This window comes from Muscardinus avellanarius (assembly GCF_963383645.1).
Source record: "Muscardinus avellanarius genome assembly, chromosome: 2".
NCBI lineage: Eukaryota > Metazoa > Chordata > Mammalia > Rodentia > Gliridae > Muscardinus > Muscardinus avellanarius.
Window position 1 is genome coordinate 92,206,182 of NC_137787.1, and position 12,055 is coordinate 92,218,236.

Sequence of the window (12,055 nt, forward strand, 5' to 3'; positions counted from 1 at the left end):
TGCCCCTGGGTTTCATCCCCAGTACCACAAAACAAAAACAAAAACAAAAACAAACAAACAAAAAAAACATTCACAGCAAGCCAGCAATGAGCCACTTATTAAAGAATGTCCCAATAACATTAAAAATATAACATTACCCCTCTGTTTCTTTTGTTCTTTAAATTTTGGATATTTCCTATAGCCCCACTCATATCAATCATATATTCTAAAATGCTAAGGTGGCTACACTTAGTGCCCTACAGGCACCATCTCCGTTTATTCTTACACAATTTGCCTATGAGGTAGCACTGAGAGGTCAAGAACATTCTTGAGGTAAGAGACTGTCAAGAGACCAGGACAGAATTGGAAGCTGGTCTGCCTAGATGCTCTTTTTCCTTGCTACACAGACCTAACATGTATTTGAACATCATCAAGAAGATTTTGGGATTCCACCAAATGAAGCACATGTGAGCATGCTCCCAACTGCTTCCCCCTTTCCTGTTCCTTATCCATGGTGAGGAAAATCCTAAGAAGAGTTCTCCTACACTGAAGGTTAGTGCTAAGTAACCTTGCTCAGGTATTCTCTAGAACCTACAGCTTACTGCTCACCACTGTTACCGGATGGACCTTTGAGGTGCCACAACAGATGAGATCCTCTTATACAATTTAACTAAGTGGACAGTGAGAAATGGCCAGGGTGGTGAGAAACCACACAAAAGCAAGCAATGTTGTGTATATCACATATGTGAAGACGATTATGCCAGTCGAGATGTTGTTGACAGATTGGCTAAAAAGGAAAAGACCATAAAATAGTTTTCTTATAATATGTGCTTAATATTCTCAGAGATTTGGAACAGAGAAATCAAAGGAATCGTCAACAATATATTCTAAGGAGGGTGTCTGCCTGACTATATACCTATCTAAAGAAAATGCTCTCTTTCTTTTAAAAAATTTGAGATATTGAGGAAATTTTAGACACTTTTAAGTAAACTGCAGAAAGTCATCTTAAGTTCCTAAGATGTTTATGCACATAACTTTAGAAATGTGAGGCGCTCCAAGATATATTACTAACTCATCTTCAATCTCTGTGAGGATTATAGCACTCAGGTAGTGGCTGAAGGGACTCAGGAAACGAATCAAATGTTATTATGTTATCTATTGAGAGACTAGACAGCCTCCCCATCACACACATTCCAATACAAAAACTATAAAAAGGCCTTTTTTCTTCCAAGAATATTATGTCTTTATCTCCATTCCAGATAAAAATAAAAGGAACACTTATGAGTTCCCCATTCAAATAAAAATGTGTAAATGTGTTGGTGTATTACATTTGCATTTATACTTGCTCTAAAACATAAAGAAATTTATATAAAATAGAAAAGTATTTCTTTTTATGTAGTCAGTCTGTTGTTCAGTGTTCAGCTTCTCCAGTTTTCATGGATTATAAAGCCTTTTAGGACAGAAGATATTCCCCACAAGCCATAATGTAACATTCATAACTTTAAAGGTAGATGTAATTTTAATAATACATGCCACATTTAAGGCCCTATTAGGCTTAACTCTGGTTGCCTTTGATTTATTCATCAATGTGTGGAATTCAAAAAATTTTAAAGACTAATTTTTGAAAAAGAAATTTCAAGTGGTCTTTCCAAGTTAAGCCATTTGTTTCACATGATTGCAGAGATTCATTTTACTATTGAAGCTTCATTTTTTGATTAATTTTCTTGTTCAACCAATCAAACACTTTGGAAATAATTTACTTTTGGTAGGGCATTATCATTGTTAATACAGTAATGAAATAATTATAATCTCATTCAGATTTCTATTAGACAGTGTCTTAAAAAAGTATGTAAATTTAACAACTATGAGGCTACATTCATTTGTTCATCACCAAAAAGGAATTTGAAGAAGGTACTCACGCAGGTTTGATCTTATAGGCATGCTTTTCATGGACAAATGCACCAGCAAGACCTCCTGCTCCCGAATTTAAATACTACATCGAAAACAAATTAAATTGCATTGCTTAAATGATACATGAAAAAATAAATAGTTCAAAAATTGATTTTTTTTATAAAACCACGATTTTTTTTTTTTTTTCAGTACTGGTGATGGAACATTCTACTTCCCCACTACACCCTCAGCTCTATTTTTCATTCTTTAATTTGAAACAGGCTTTCACTGAATTTTTTATTTTTGTGGTACTGGGGATGGGCATACCTCTGAGCTATACCCTCGCTCTAATTTTTATTTTTTAATTTGAAACAAGGTCTTATTGAGTTGTAAGGACCTCACGAAGTAGCTGAGGCTGTCCATGAACCATGATCCTCTGTTTCAGCCTCCCAAATGCTGGGATTACAAGCATGCACCACCACGCTTTGTTGAAACCACAACTTTTGATCAGTTCATACCATATAATTACTTGAGCTTTTATAATAAAACAGAATCTCAGATCACCTTGTTAAAAGAAAAACAAATTGAAAATCATATTATTAGGTTGATTTAAAAACGCCATCTTTTTAGCCAAATTTTGTTCCAGCAAGTAGATGGCAGTTCCACAAAGGCAACGTCTTACAGATTTCAAAACCATATATTCAAACTACTTTTTATGAATTATAAAAACAATAATAAAAGCATCATCTTTTAAAACACCTAAACTAAAATGTTTTTTTTAATTAACTGCCAACTAAGTTGGCTTCAAACACCAATACCAAGTTGATTTCCTTAGAATTATATCTGCATATTTAGAAATATCTAAACATCAATACAAAAATTAAAAACCTTAATCAATTTGAAGTAAATATTAAGTGTCAAGATTTTTCTCCAGAACCTCCTGAAATTTTCACAGTAGCCTAGAAACTAAAGGAATGAGTTCTCTGTAGTGATGGAAATACTAAATTAAATTGTTTATTATAAAATTCTATCAACTAAGTATACAATTAACTGCAATCAAAACATGCAATAGTGAAAAAATAGGGGAACATTACTGCAATCCATAAAATTGGCCCAATGATTCAGATTTTCCTTTAGTTTAATATCAATGTAAAATAAAAGAATATAAATATATTGACTAGTTTTTACCTTGTAGGAACACCAGCAGGCAAAATCAACTCCCCAGTCATGTAAGTGAAGTTCAACATTTCCAACTGCATGTGCCAGATCAAAGCCAACAAAACAACCCTAGGAAAGAACATTAAAAGTTTTCGATGAGTGTAAATGATTAGAAATGCTACACATATATTTAAGAAAATCTTTGGCAAGTCTCAGTACTCTAAATAATGGTCCAACCTTTGATGCAGTAGTTGACAGTGTACAATCTACAATTTCCAGTACCATTTTGGGAGGCCTGCCAATCAAAGCAATTTTCATAATGCCAAGACACTTTTTCCCTCTTTTACTAGGTTGGCATTTGCCATAAGAGTATAAAAGCAGAGATGGGCAAAACTGCTGGCACCTTAGCAGAGACCAACTGTACTTGCAGTTATTGTGTTTGACCTATTGTTCAGTAGCTGACTAGGGGGAAAGGGAGGATCCATTTAAAAATGTTTGTTAAACCTGTTAAAAAAATAAATTTTTATTAAATCAGAAAAACTACTTTATTTCTCATATGTTTAGTGTTTAAAGTAGAAAATATGTAAAATATTAACCATATTCTGAAATAAAATGTTTGTATCAAGGCAATGTACTTAAGCAATTATTTCAGTTGCAAGCTGAACTGGCCATGTTAATTTCATGAAAAACCATTATTGCATGAAAAAGCAACTGATAGACAATTATGATTCATATTTAGGCATTTGACAAAATTTAAAAATTTTTAAATTTAGAAAGTGTTACTTTGAGGAAAACAACAAATTATATTTGTTCCCAGTGATAAAAATTAGTTTCCAAAAGAAAGTAGAATTTAAGAAAACTTGTATACACTTCTATGAGTATGAATACTGAATACCTGTATTAAGAGATATTTTTGACAACTCTAGAAGACATGTATAATTTTAAAAACATTTTATAGTTAAATATATTAATATTGTAAAATACACTTAATTCAATGGACCAACATGTTCCAAATGACCAATACATGATTTTAGATATTATGAATAGATAAAAGAGCAATAAAAATGTAATTTCAACTAATAAATTTTAATATAACAAAATATAAAATATTTGGTGATTTATTTTCACATTCCACAAAATGTCTCCTAAAAAATTCTCACTTTCAAATCTGGTGCAATATCAAAGAATATCCACAATTAATTCAAAAGGTTATTAAACTACTCTCACCCTTCTCTGCTATATATTTGCATGAGTACAGATTTTTTTCATATACTCATCGAGAGAAGAAAAAGCAAAAATGGGTTGCAGAAGCAGGCATAAAAGGCCAGCTATCTTTTATTAATTCAAATGTGAATGAAATTTGCCAAATGTAAAACAATGCCACTCTTTTTTATAAGAAAACATTTGTTTATAACATAATATCACTTATATTAGTATATAATATTTTTGTAATTTTTAAAATAAATATATTTTGGAATTTGGTTTACATATAAAAAGTATATAAGCACAAAGTCAAACATGTTAAATCCTACCTGAGATCCTGGATGATTTTTAAGAGTGTCAAAAAGATTTTCATTTCTTAAAAGCTTAATGAATCTTATTTTAGTGTATACTAGTAACCTGAAGGAGTCAGTAGAGTTTTTTATTTTGCGCTTAGTTCCATATCAGGCTTTCATTTAATTTAGCAGTTCAAGTGTATACACTGTGGTCAATTGCACAAATGGTTCTGATTCTTTGTCCTTTTTTTGTATCCATTTACTTTGCTATATAACTTTTCAGTTCCTCCCACCAGGGGCAATCTGTAATATAATGCTGTGTTCAGGCATGTCACTTGTTTTGACCAAGAGAAAATTAGCATACATAACAAAAACAGTCCTGAAAAACAAGAGCTATTGTTCTTGCCCTCTGCCATCTCTAAGTGAAGGGCTTGGTCTTTTTCTGCCAGTCTGCTGGTCCAGAGGGAATCCTGAGTCCAACCTCAATACACTGCTCTTCCATGACCACAAAGACTGGAGGATCCCAGCTGGCTGAGATCATCAAGACCTCTCTGGCCAAGTCCTGACTACATCAGCTAATGGTCTTGAAAATTATGGCTACTGTTCTTCTCCAACAGTTGGATGATAATAAAATGAGAGTTTGGCATCAGTTACTACTTTGGTTCCTCTTAGTTCCCTGTTGGGATAAGCACCTATCCATGCTTAGTACAAAGCTGTTAGTAAAAATGTATTAAATAGCCGCATGTGGTGGCGCTGGTTTGTAATCTCCGCACTTGGGAGGCAGAGACAGGAGGATCACACAGGTTCGAAGCCAGCCTCGCTGGCTTAAGAGACCCTAAAATATAAAAAATATGTCTGGGAGTGTAGCCCAGAGGTAGAAGGGTTCCATCCCCAGTACCACCAAAAAAAAAAAAAAAAAAAAAAGTATTAAATACAACACAGATCCTTAAAGTGAGCCAGCTGTTTTGTCTCGTGCTCAATTTGTATGAAATAGAGGGTTCCAATCCATTAATGGAGGAAAAATCACGCTATTCAAGAGAAAAATTAAAAAAATAATTGAACTCTATAGCCAAATATTCTCCCTATGCATTGACTCTACACCCTAATAACATCTAAGAATCTCACTTTATTCTGTCCTAAAATATTTAATAAGTGGCCCATAACAGAAAATATGTGCTTACTCCTATCCTATTACATCAGCTTCCATAGAGACAACTCAATATATTTAAAAGTTAACTAATTATAATTTATATTCACTATAATATGACTAGATCTATATTTCACACAAGCAAAAGTTCTTACCGATATTACATGATTGATTTTGTTGCTGTAACTATTTTTCTGGAGTTGGGAGTTGGAATTATACTTTATTTCTTATAAAAAATTGAGTGATGTATGTGATATTAATAATAAGATTATCGGTGATGATATAACTTTTAAGAATAATAGGGAAGCAATAAAATTAATTTCCATTAAGATTTAGAGAAGCTGGTCCTGGTGGCACACACTCCAAATCCCAGCATTTGGGAGGCTGAGACAGGAGGATTACTCAAGTTAGAAGCCAGTCTCAGATACACAGTGAGGCCCTGTTTCAAAATAAAGAATAAAAATAAATTAGAGCTGGGGTGTAGCTTGGAGGTAGAATGCCCCTGGGTTCTGTCCCCAGTACCGCAAGTACTGGGATTATAAGGAAAAAAAAAAAAAAAAAAGGTTTAGAGGTTGTTAAGACATTGATTGGTAGACCAATGTTCAGATTTAATAGACATACATACACACTTGTGGGTTTGTTTTTTAAGATACAACTTATATTACTGGAATTCCCCTGAGGAATAAAATTGAAAGTAATTCAAATTTGAAATTATCTTCCTACTCAACAAAACTTATAATTGGAACAATAGTTTTTTTTAATGAAACTATATTTCAAGTTTAACTTTTCACAAATATGGGAATTTTTGCAACTCAACTTTTAGAAAACTCAAGGAATAGAAACACAGTACTTTCATTTTATTATCAATTATTCATAGAGTGACACTTTGAAGAAACCACAAAACTTCACCTACTGGATCCTGTTATTAAAAGCCCTGTGGCCACAACTGTAGTATCAAGTCCAAAAAATCACTTGCGGCTTCCACAGTATGTTTTAATGCACATAGAGCTCCTTCTGTATGGATGGCAGAAAACATCAATTATTAAATATGGGACTGTTTTGAGAAAAGGACTGAAAGATATACACTTGAGATTGACACAAAGTGATTTTACAAAATTGTCACTAGATGGCAGCATCTTAAAGAGTAAAATGGAATAATTCAAAAACTTCTTTGCGACCATTCTGTTAGATATTTCCATTATTTTACTTGTTAAAAAAAAGAAGTGACTCATGTGTATAGGAAACAAGAGAACTCTACACTTTAGCTCCTACTTTATAATTGCTTAAAAATCAATTATTTTTCAACATGTATGTATGTATGTATGCATGCATGCATGCATGTATGTATTTATTGGTACTGGGAATGGAACCAAGCCAGAGGCATTCCACCTTCAAGTTATACACCCCTAACAGGATTTTATTTTGAAACGGTCTCACTAAGTTGCAGAGGGCCTTGCCAAAGCTGCCAAGGCAGGCTTCAAACCTGAAATTCTCCTGTTTCAGCTTCCCAAGTACCGGGATTATAAGCATGCACTCTCAAGCCCAGATTCAATTGTTTTCTGACTAATCTGGATACTCCAGCATGACTTAGTATAATGAAGTCTCTAAGCAACACATTTAAATGCAAAAGATTCCCTGCTTCTCTTGGAAGTATCCCCATTAAATTCATGGTGTAACTCTTCATCCTTGGAATGGTTCTTTAAAACCTTCAGGTCATTTTCCTCTAGCTCTTTTGCCTCAGTTTCCATATCTCCTTTCCTCCATTTGTATAAACCTTTTCTTTTCTCCAGGGCATTCCTTCCTCCTTTGCCTGAAGCTTGTTTAAATGTGTCCCTGAAATGTGTCCTTTATTGAAAACTTAATCCCCAAATCCATAGGTTAATGGTTTTGGAGGTGAGGCTTTTGGGAATAGCTGTGGCTCTGCCTTGTCACCTGATAACCAATTGCCAAATTACGATGCAGAAAGAGGTCCCCTCCTCATGACCATTGGCTTGCTCTTGGACTTCCCAGCCCGCAGAACTCATGTGTTCCTTCTCTCATCCACCATCCCACAGCCCTGTTGACTTAATTCTCTTATAATATTTTATATTTGTATTGCCTTCTTCAATCACAAAATATGTATCTAAAGTATTGTTGAATAAATAGGTAAACAAAGACATGGGGTTGTCAATACCTGTTCTCTCAACTTATATTACATTTTTAAAAAGCATTATCTGATCTCCTATGTTTCCAATGCAATTTATTGTATAAGCTATTTACTTATACATGGAATCTTTGCAAATGAACCATCTTGGGAAAAACAGAAGTTAAATTATGTTGGAAAATCCCTCTGAACTGAGTGAGAATTGTTATATATGCTTTGTTATTGCCATCTTCATAACACAACACTAAGATCTTTTTTCTAATCAGCGGAGTTACTATGGTACACAGGGTTTGTGCTGAAATTTCCAGGGGAAGAGCTAGGTCGATCACACTCTGTCCACTTGGATTCATTATGTGTGTGTTTATTGAAATGAAATATAGAATGGTACAGCTGAAGTATTTTAAGGCATTCCAGTTTTGATATTTTTTAATTATGTAGCAAATTATAGAACTTTTCCCAGCGTGTTCATTCTTTACCTATTCTGGAAGCCATTAATGAAATACAGATTCATTGTGAAAAAAATGTAATTATACAGGATAAAAAAATCTATGGCTACACCCAGGGCTGATCTGACATTCAGCTGCTATGCACTGACATACTCATATGAATTGCTAAAATATCAGAATAATAAGGTAAATAAATAGCACTTGTTGTAAGCCACCTGAATAACTACCCATAGATGTAGATCTCTGGTCCCTGGGAGGAGCCTGCAAGGGGGAGGGGAGTGTCTGTTGACCATACTTAAATACCAGCCTCTGAATATGTACTGATATGTCCTGGCCCAGCTGCCAGAGCCAGTTCCATTGCCAGTGCCACTAAATTATAACGGGAGAGTTCCACAGTTCCTCAGTCCTTTCAAGGATACTGATGTATACTAAGTGGTTTGTGACTGTCTCATGACTATTTATGAGGATTGAAGTTTCCCTAACAAACCAATGAGATCTTTAAGTATTCTGAATGTCTCTTTTTGCTTGACACAAAAGTAACAGGAAACAATCCAAGAATCACAGTACTAAAATATTGACTAATATTACCTGCAGTAAAAGTGGCAAATACCTAAAATTCAGGTGTTTGGGGAAGCTGAGACAGGAGGATCACAAGTTTTAGCCCAAGGAGAGGTAACAGAAAACTTTGTTTCAAACTTTAACTGGTTAAATGGTATAATAAAAATAACAAGAGTGGCCAGTTAACTTTTATTTTAGGATTTTCCAAAGAGTTTCACAATTTGGGATTTGCTAAATAGTGCTAGAGAGAAGTGAGAATAAAGAGGAAGAAGAGAAAAATTAAGGTTTTTGCATTATTCTTGGAATATTTAACTTTCCAAAATTCACTCAAGTGTTATTTAAAAACACACATAGATTCTACTTTAAAAGCAACAATAAGATGTATAAGAGGGTTTCTACCATCTATAAATATTTCATTTCAGAGTGAATATTTTTGAAAGCTCTTCCTTTTATCCCAACTACATTTATCAGGGTCTTCAGAAATCCCTCTCCCTTTTTTTATTCTTTCTTTTTCTTTCAACACTCAAGATATGAACATAAACTAAGCATTATTTCATGTTTTATGTTTGCTCTTTACTCAAAGTTATTGAGATATATAGGTCACAAATTCTTTTGGAAATTGTAGAGATAGTTGTCTACTATTTTTAATGAAGTATGTTAAGCCTTCACTTATATATAACAATAGTTTAATGAAAATAATAGCTCTTCACAATTAAAATAGAAAAAAATACAGAATAAAACAAACACACAAATAGAAAGGGACAGATATAGCTTTCCATGAGATGCTTTAAGGAGACTTTAGAAATCAAGCAGTATTAAAACCAAAATTAAACATTTTCTGTAAGAGAGTTCTAATGCTACTCAGTTACATTAGCCTTAAGGATCTTTGAGATATGTATGCTATCATATAATACTATTATTATTAATAATAATTATGATATAGTGTAGAAAAAGAAATTCACAGAATTTTCTATCCAGGCATTTTGCCACCTGATAATCACTTCTAAATGTATGTATTAAAGTTCAGTAGCAAAACAAATAGCAACAAAGACAATTAGTATGGTAGATAAAATTTCCTCTTCAAACTTATGATGAATCAGAGTAAAATTGAGGCCTAGTAATTTCAAATGTATCTCTTGTGAAATATTATTTTAAAAATACGTATCTGAGGAAGGTGATAACCCTTCATCTACATGATAATTTGATTAAAAAAACCCACTGTTAAAGCTAGGTACTGTGGTGCGTACTTGTAATCCCCTTACCTGGTGGGAAGGTGGGACATCAGGATCTCGGGTTTGAGGACAGCCTCAGCAACTTAGTGATGCCCTCTGTAACTTGGTGAGCCCATGTTTTAAAATAAAAAATAAAATGGGGCTGGGGTGTAGTTCAGAGGTAGACTACACCTGGGTTCAATCTCCAGCACCAAAAAGAAATAAGAAAAGAAAACCCCACTGTCTCAGAGCAGTATTAAAACAGGATGTATTTACACAGAAAATAACAGAGATTGATAAAGTGAATGTTGTTCTGTGGCACTCATGTGGGCTGAAGATAGACTCATGCATATACTTGGAAGTTCCCAGAGGCCTTAATTTTAAACATAAGTAATCCAGTAAGAGAGTATTTTGAATATAAAATTTGTTATGAAAAATGTGTGTGGACAGAAATCAAGGAACTCATCATATTAAAAATGAATATCTTTCACTTGGAAGTAGAATGAAATGACAATGAACATTATTACCTGGTAAATTAAAAACTCTGGTTTGTATTCAAGAATAAATAGGGTCAAGATGACCATACTATCAAAAGCAACCTAAAAATTAATGCAATCCCTATCAACTTATCAATGTGGTTCTTTACAAAATTAGAAAAAATAGTCCTAATATTGACATGGGATAAGAAAAGACTCAGAATAGTGAAAGGAAGTTTAAGCAAAAAGACCATGCAAGGGGCATCACAACTGATATCAAGTTATACTACAGAGCTATAGTAACATAAATAGCATGATATTGGAATACAGACATATTGACTAGTGGAATAGAATATAAGGTACAGAATCAAATCTTCACACTTATAGCAAGTTGATTTTTTACAAAGGTGCCCAAAACATACACTGGAGAAAGAACAGCCTTTTTAACAAAAGGGGCTGAGAAATTATATATTGATACATAGATGAGTGGCCAGGGCCCATATCTCTCTGTCTGCACAAAAGACAACTCAAGATGGATCAAGGACTTAAAAATTAGGCCAGAAACTTTGTCATTATTACTAGAAAGCATAGGATCAATTCTTTACATATAGACATTTGTAGTGATTTCTTTGCTAAGAACTAAAACTGCTCAGGAAATAAAACTGAGAATAAATAAATGTTAAAAAGCTCCTACATAGCAAAGAAAAGAATCAAGGCTCTAAAGAGGGAGCCTACACAATGGGAAAAAATCTTTGGAGAACTAATATCTAGAATATATAAATAACTCAAAACCTTAACACCAAAAAGAGTTTTTAAAGTTTTTTTTATAAAAGAGTTTTTATTCTGCTTAATAACTGAACAGAATAAAAACTTTTCAAAGGCATAAATACAAATGGCCAAAAATATATGGAAAAATGTGAAAAGTCATTAGTATTCAGGGAGATGCAAATCGAATATTACGGAGATTCCATCTATCTCTTGTTAGAATGGCAGTGGTCAAGAATACAAACAATAATAAATGCTAGCAAGAATATGGGGAATTACTACTCTTATACATTGCTGGTGGGATTGCAAGTTAGTACAACCACTATAAAGATCATTATGTAGGTTTCTCAAAACACTAGGAATGAAACCACCATATGATCTAGGTCTATCACCCCTCCATATCTTTCTCCCAAAATTATAGTACTATAATGCTACATATACACCCATGTTTATAACAACACAATTCACAACAGCCAGATTAAGGAATCATTTTAGGTGTCCATAAAGAAAATGTGGTATATGCACACAATGAAATTCCACTTAGTTGTAAATAAGCATTTGCAGGAATATAGCACTAGAGATTATACTAAGTGAGATCAGCTAGTGTTGGAAAGGGTCAAATGTCTAGTCTCTTATGTGGAAACTAAAAGAAAATAGAAAACAAAAGGGGCTTTCAATAGTTGAGGAATGAGACCAGAAAAATAGTGCAAGGGAGTTGGGGAAGGGTGATGGGGAAGGGAAAAAGGAGGATTGAGGAAGGAAACAGCCCAAATAATGCTTTGGCAG

General features: G+C 33.6%; 1 protein-coding gene across 1 annotated transcript in view; it reads right to left on the reverse strand.

Annotated features, from left to right (window-relative positions):
- The window catches only part of KYNU (kynureninase), a gene marked incomplete at both ends in the record, with an annotated part of 117,973 nt that overhangs the window by 41,405 nt on the left and 64,513 nt on the right, over positions 1-12,055 (reverse strand). The window contains 2 exons of the mRNA XM_080690141.1: positions 1,899-1,972; positions 3,058-3,156. Coding sequence (XP_080546267.1) covers positions 1,899-1,972; positions 3,058-3,156 — 173 coding nt within the window. The remainder of the gene's footprint in view (positions 1-1,898; positions 1,973-3,057; positions 3,157-12,055) is intronic.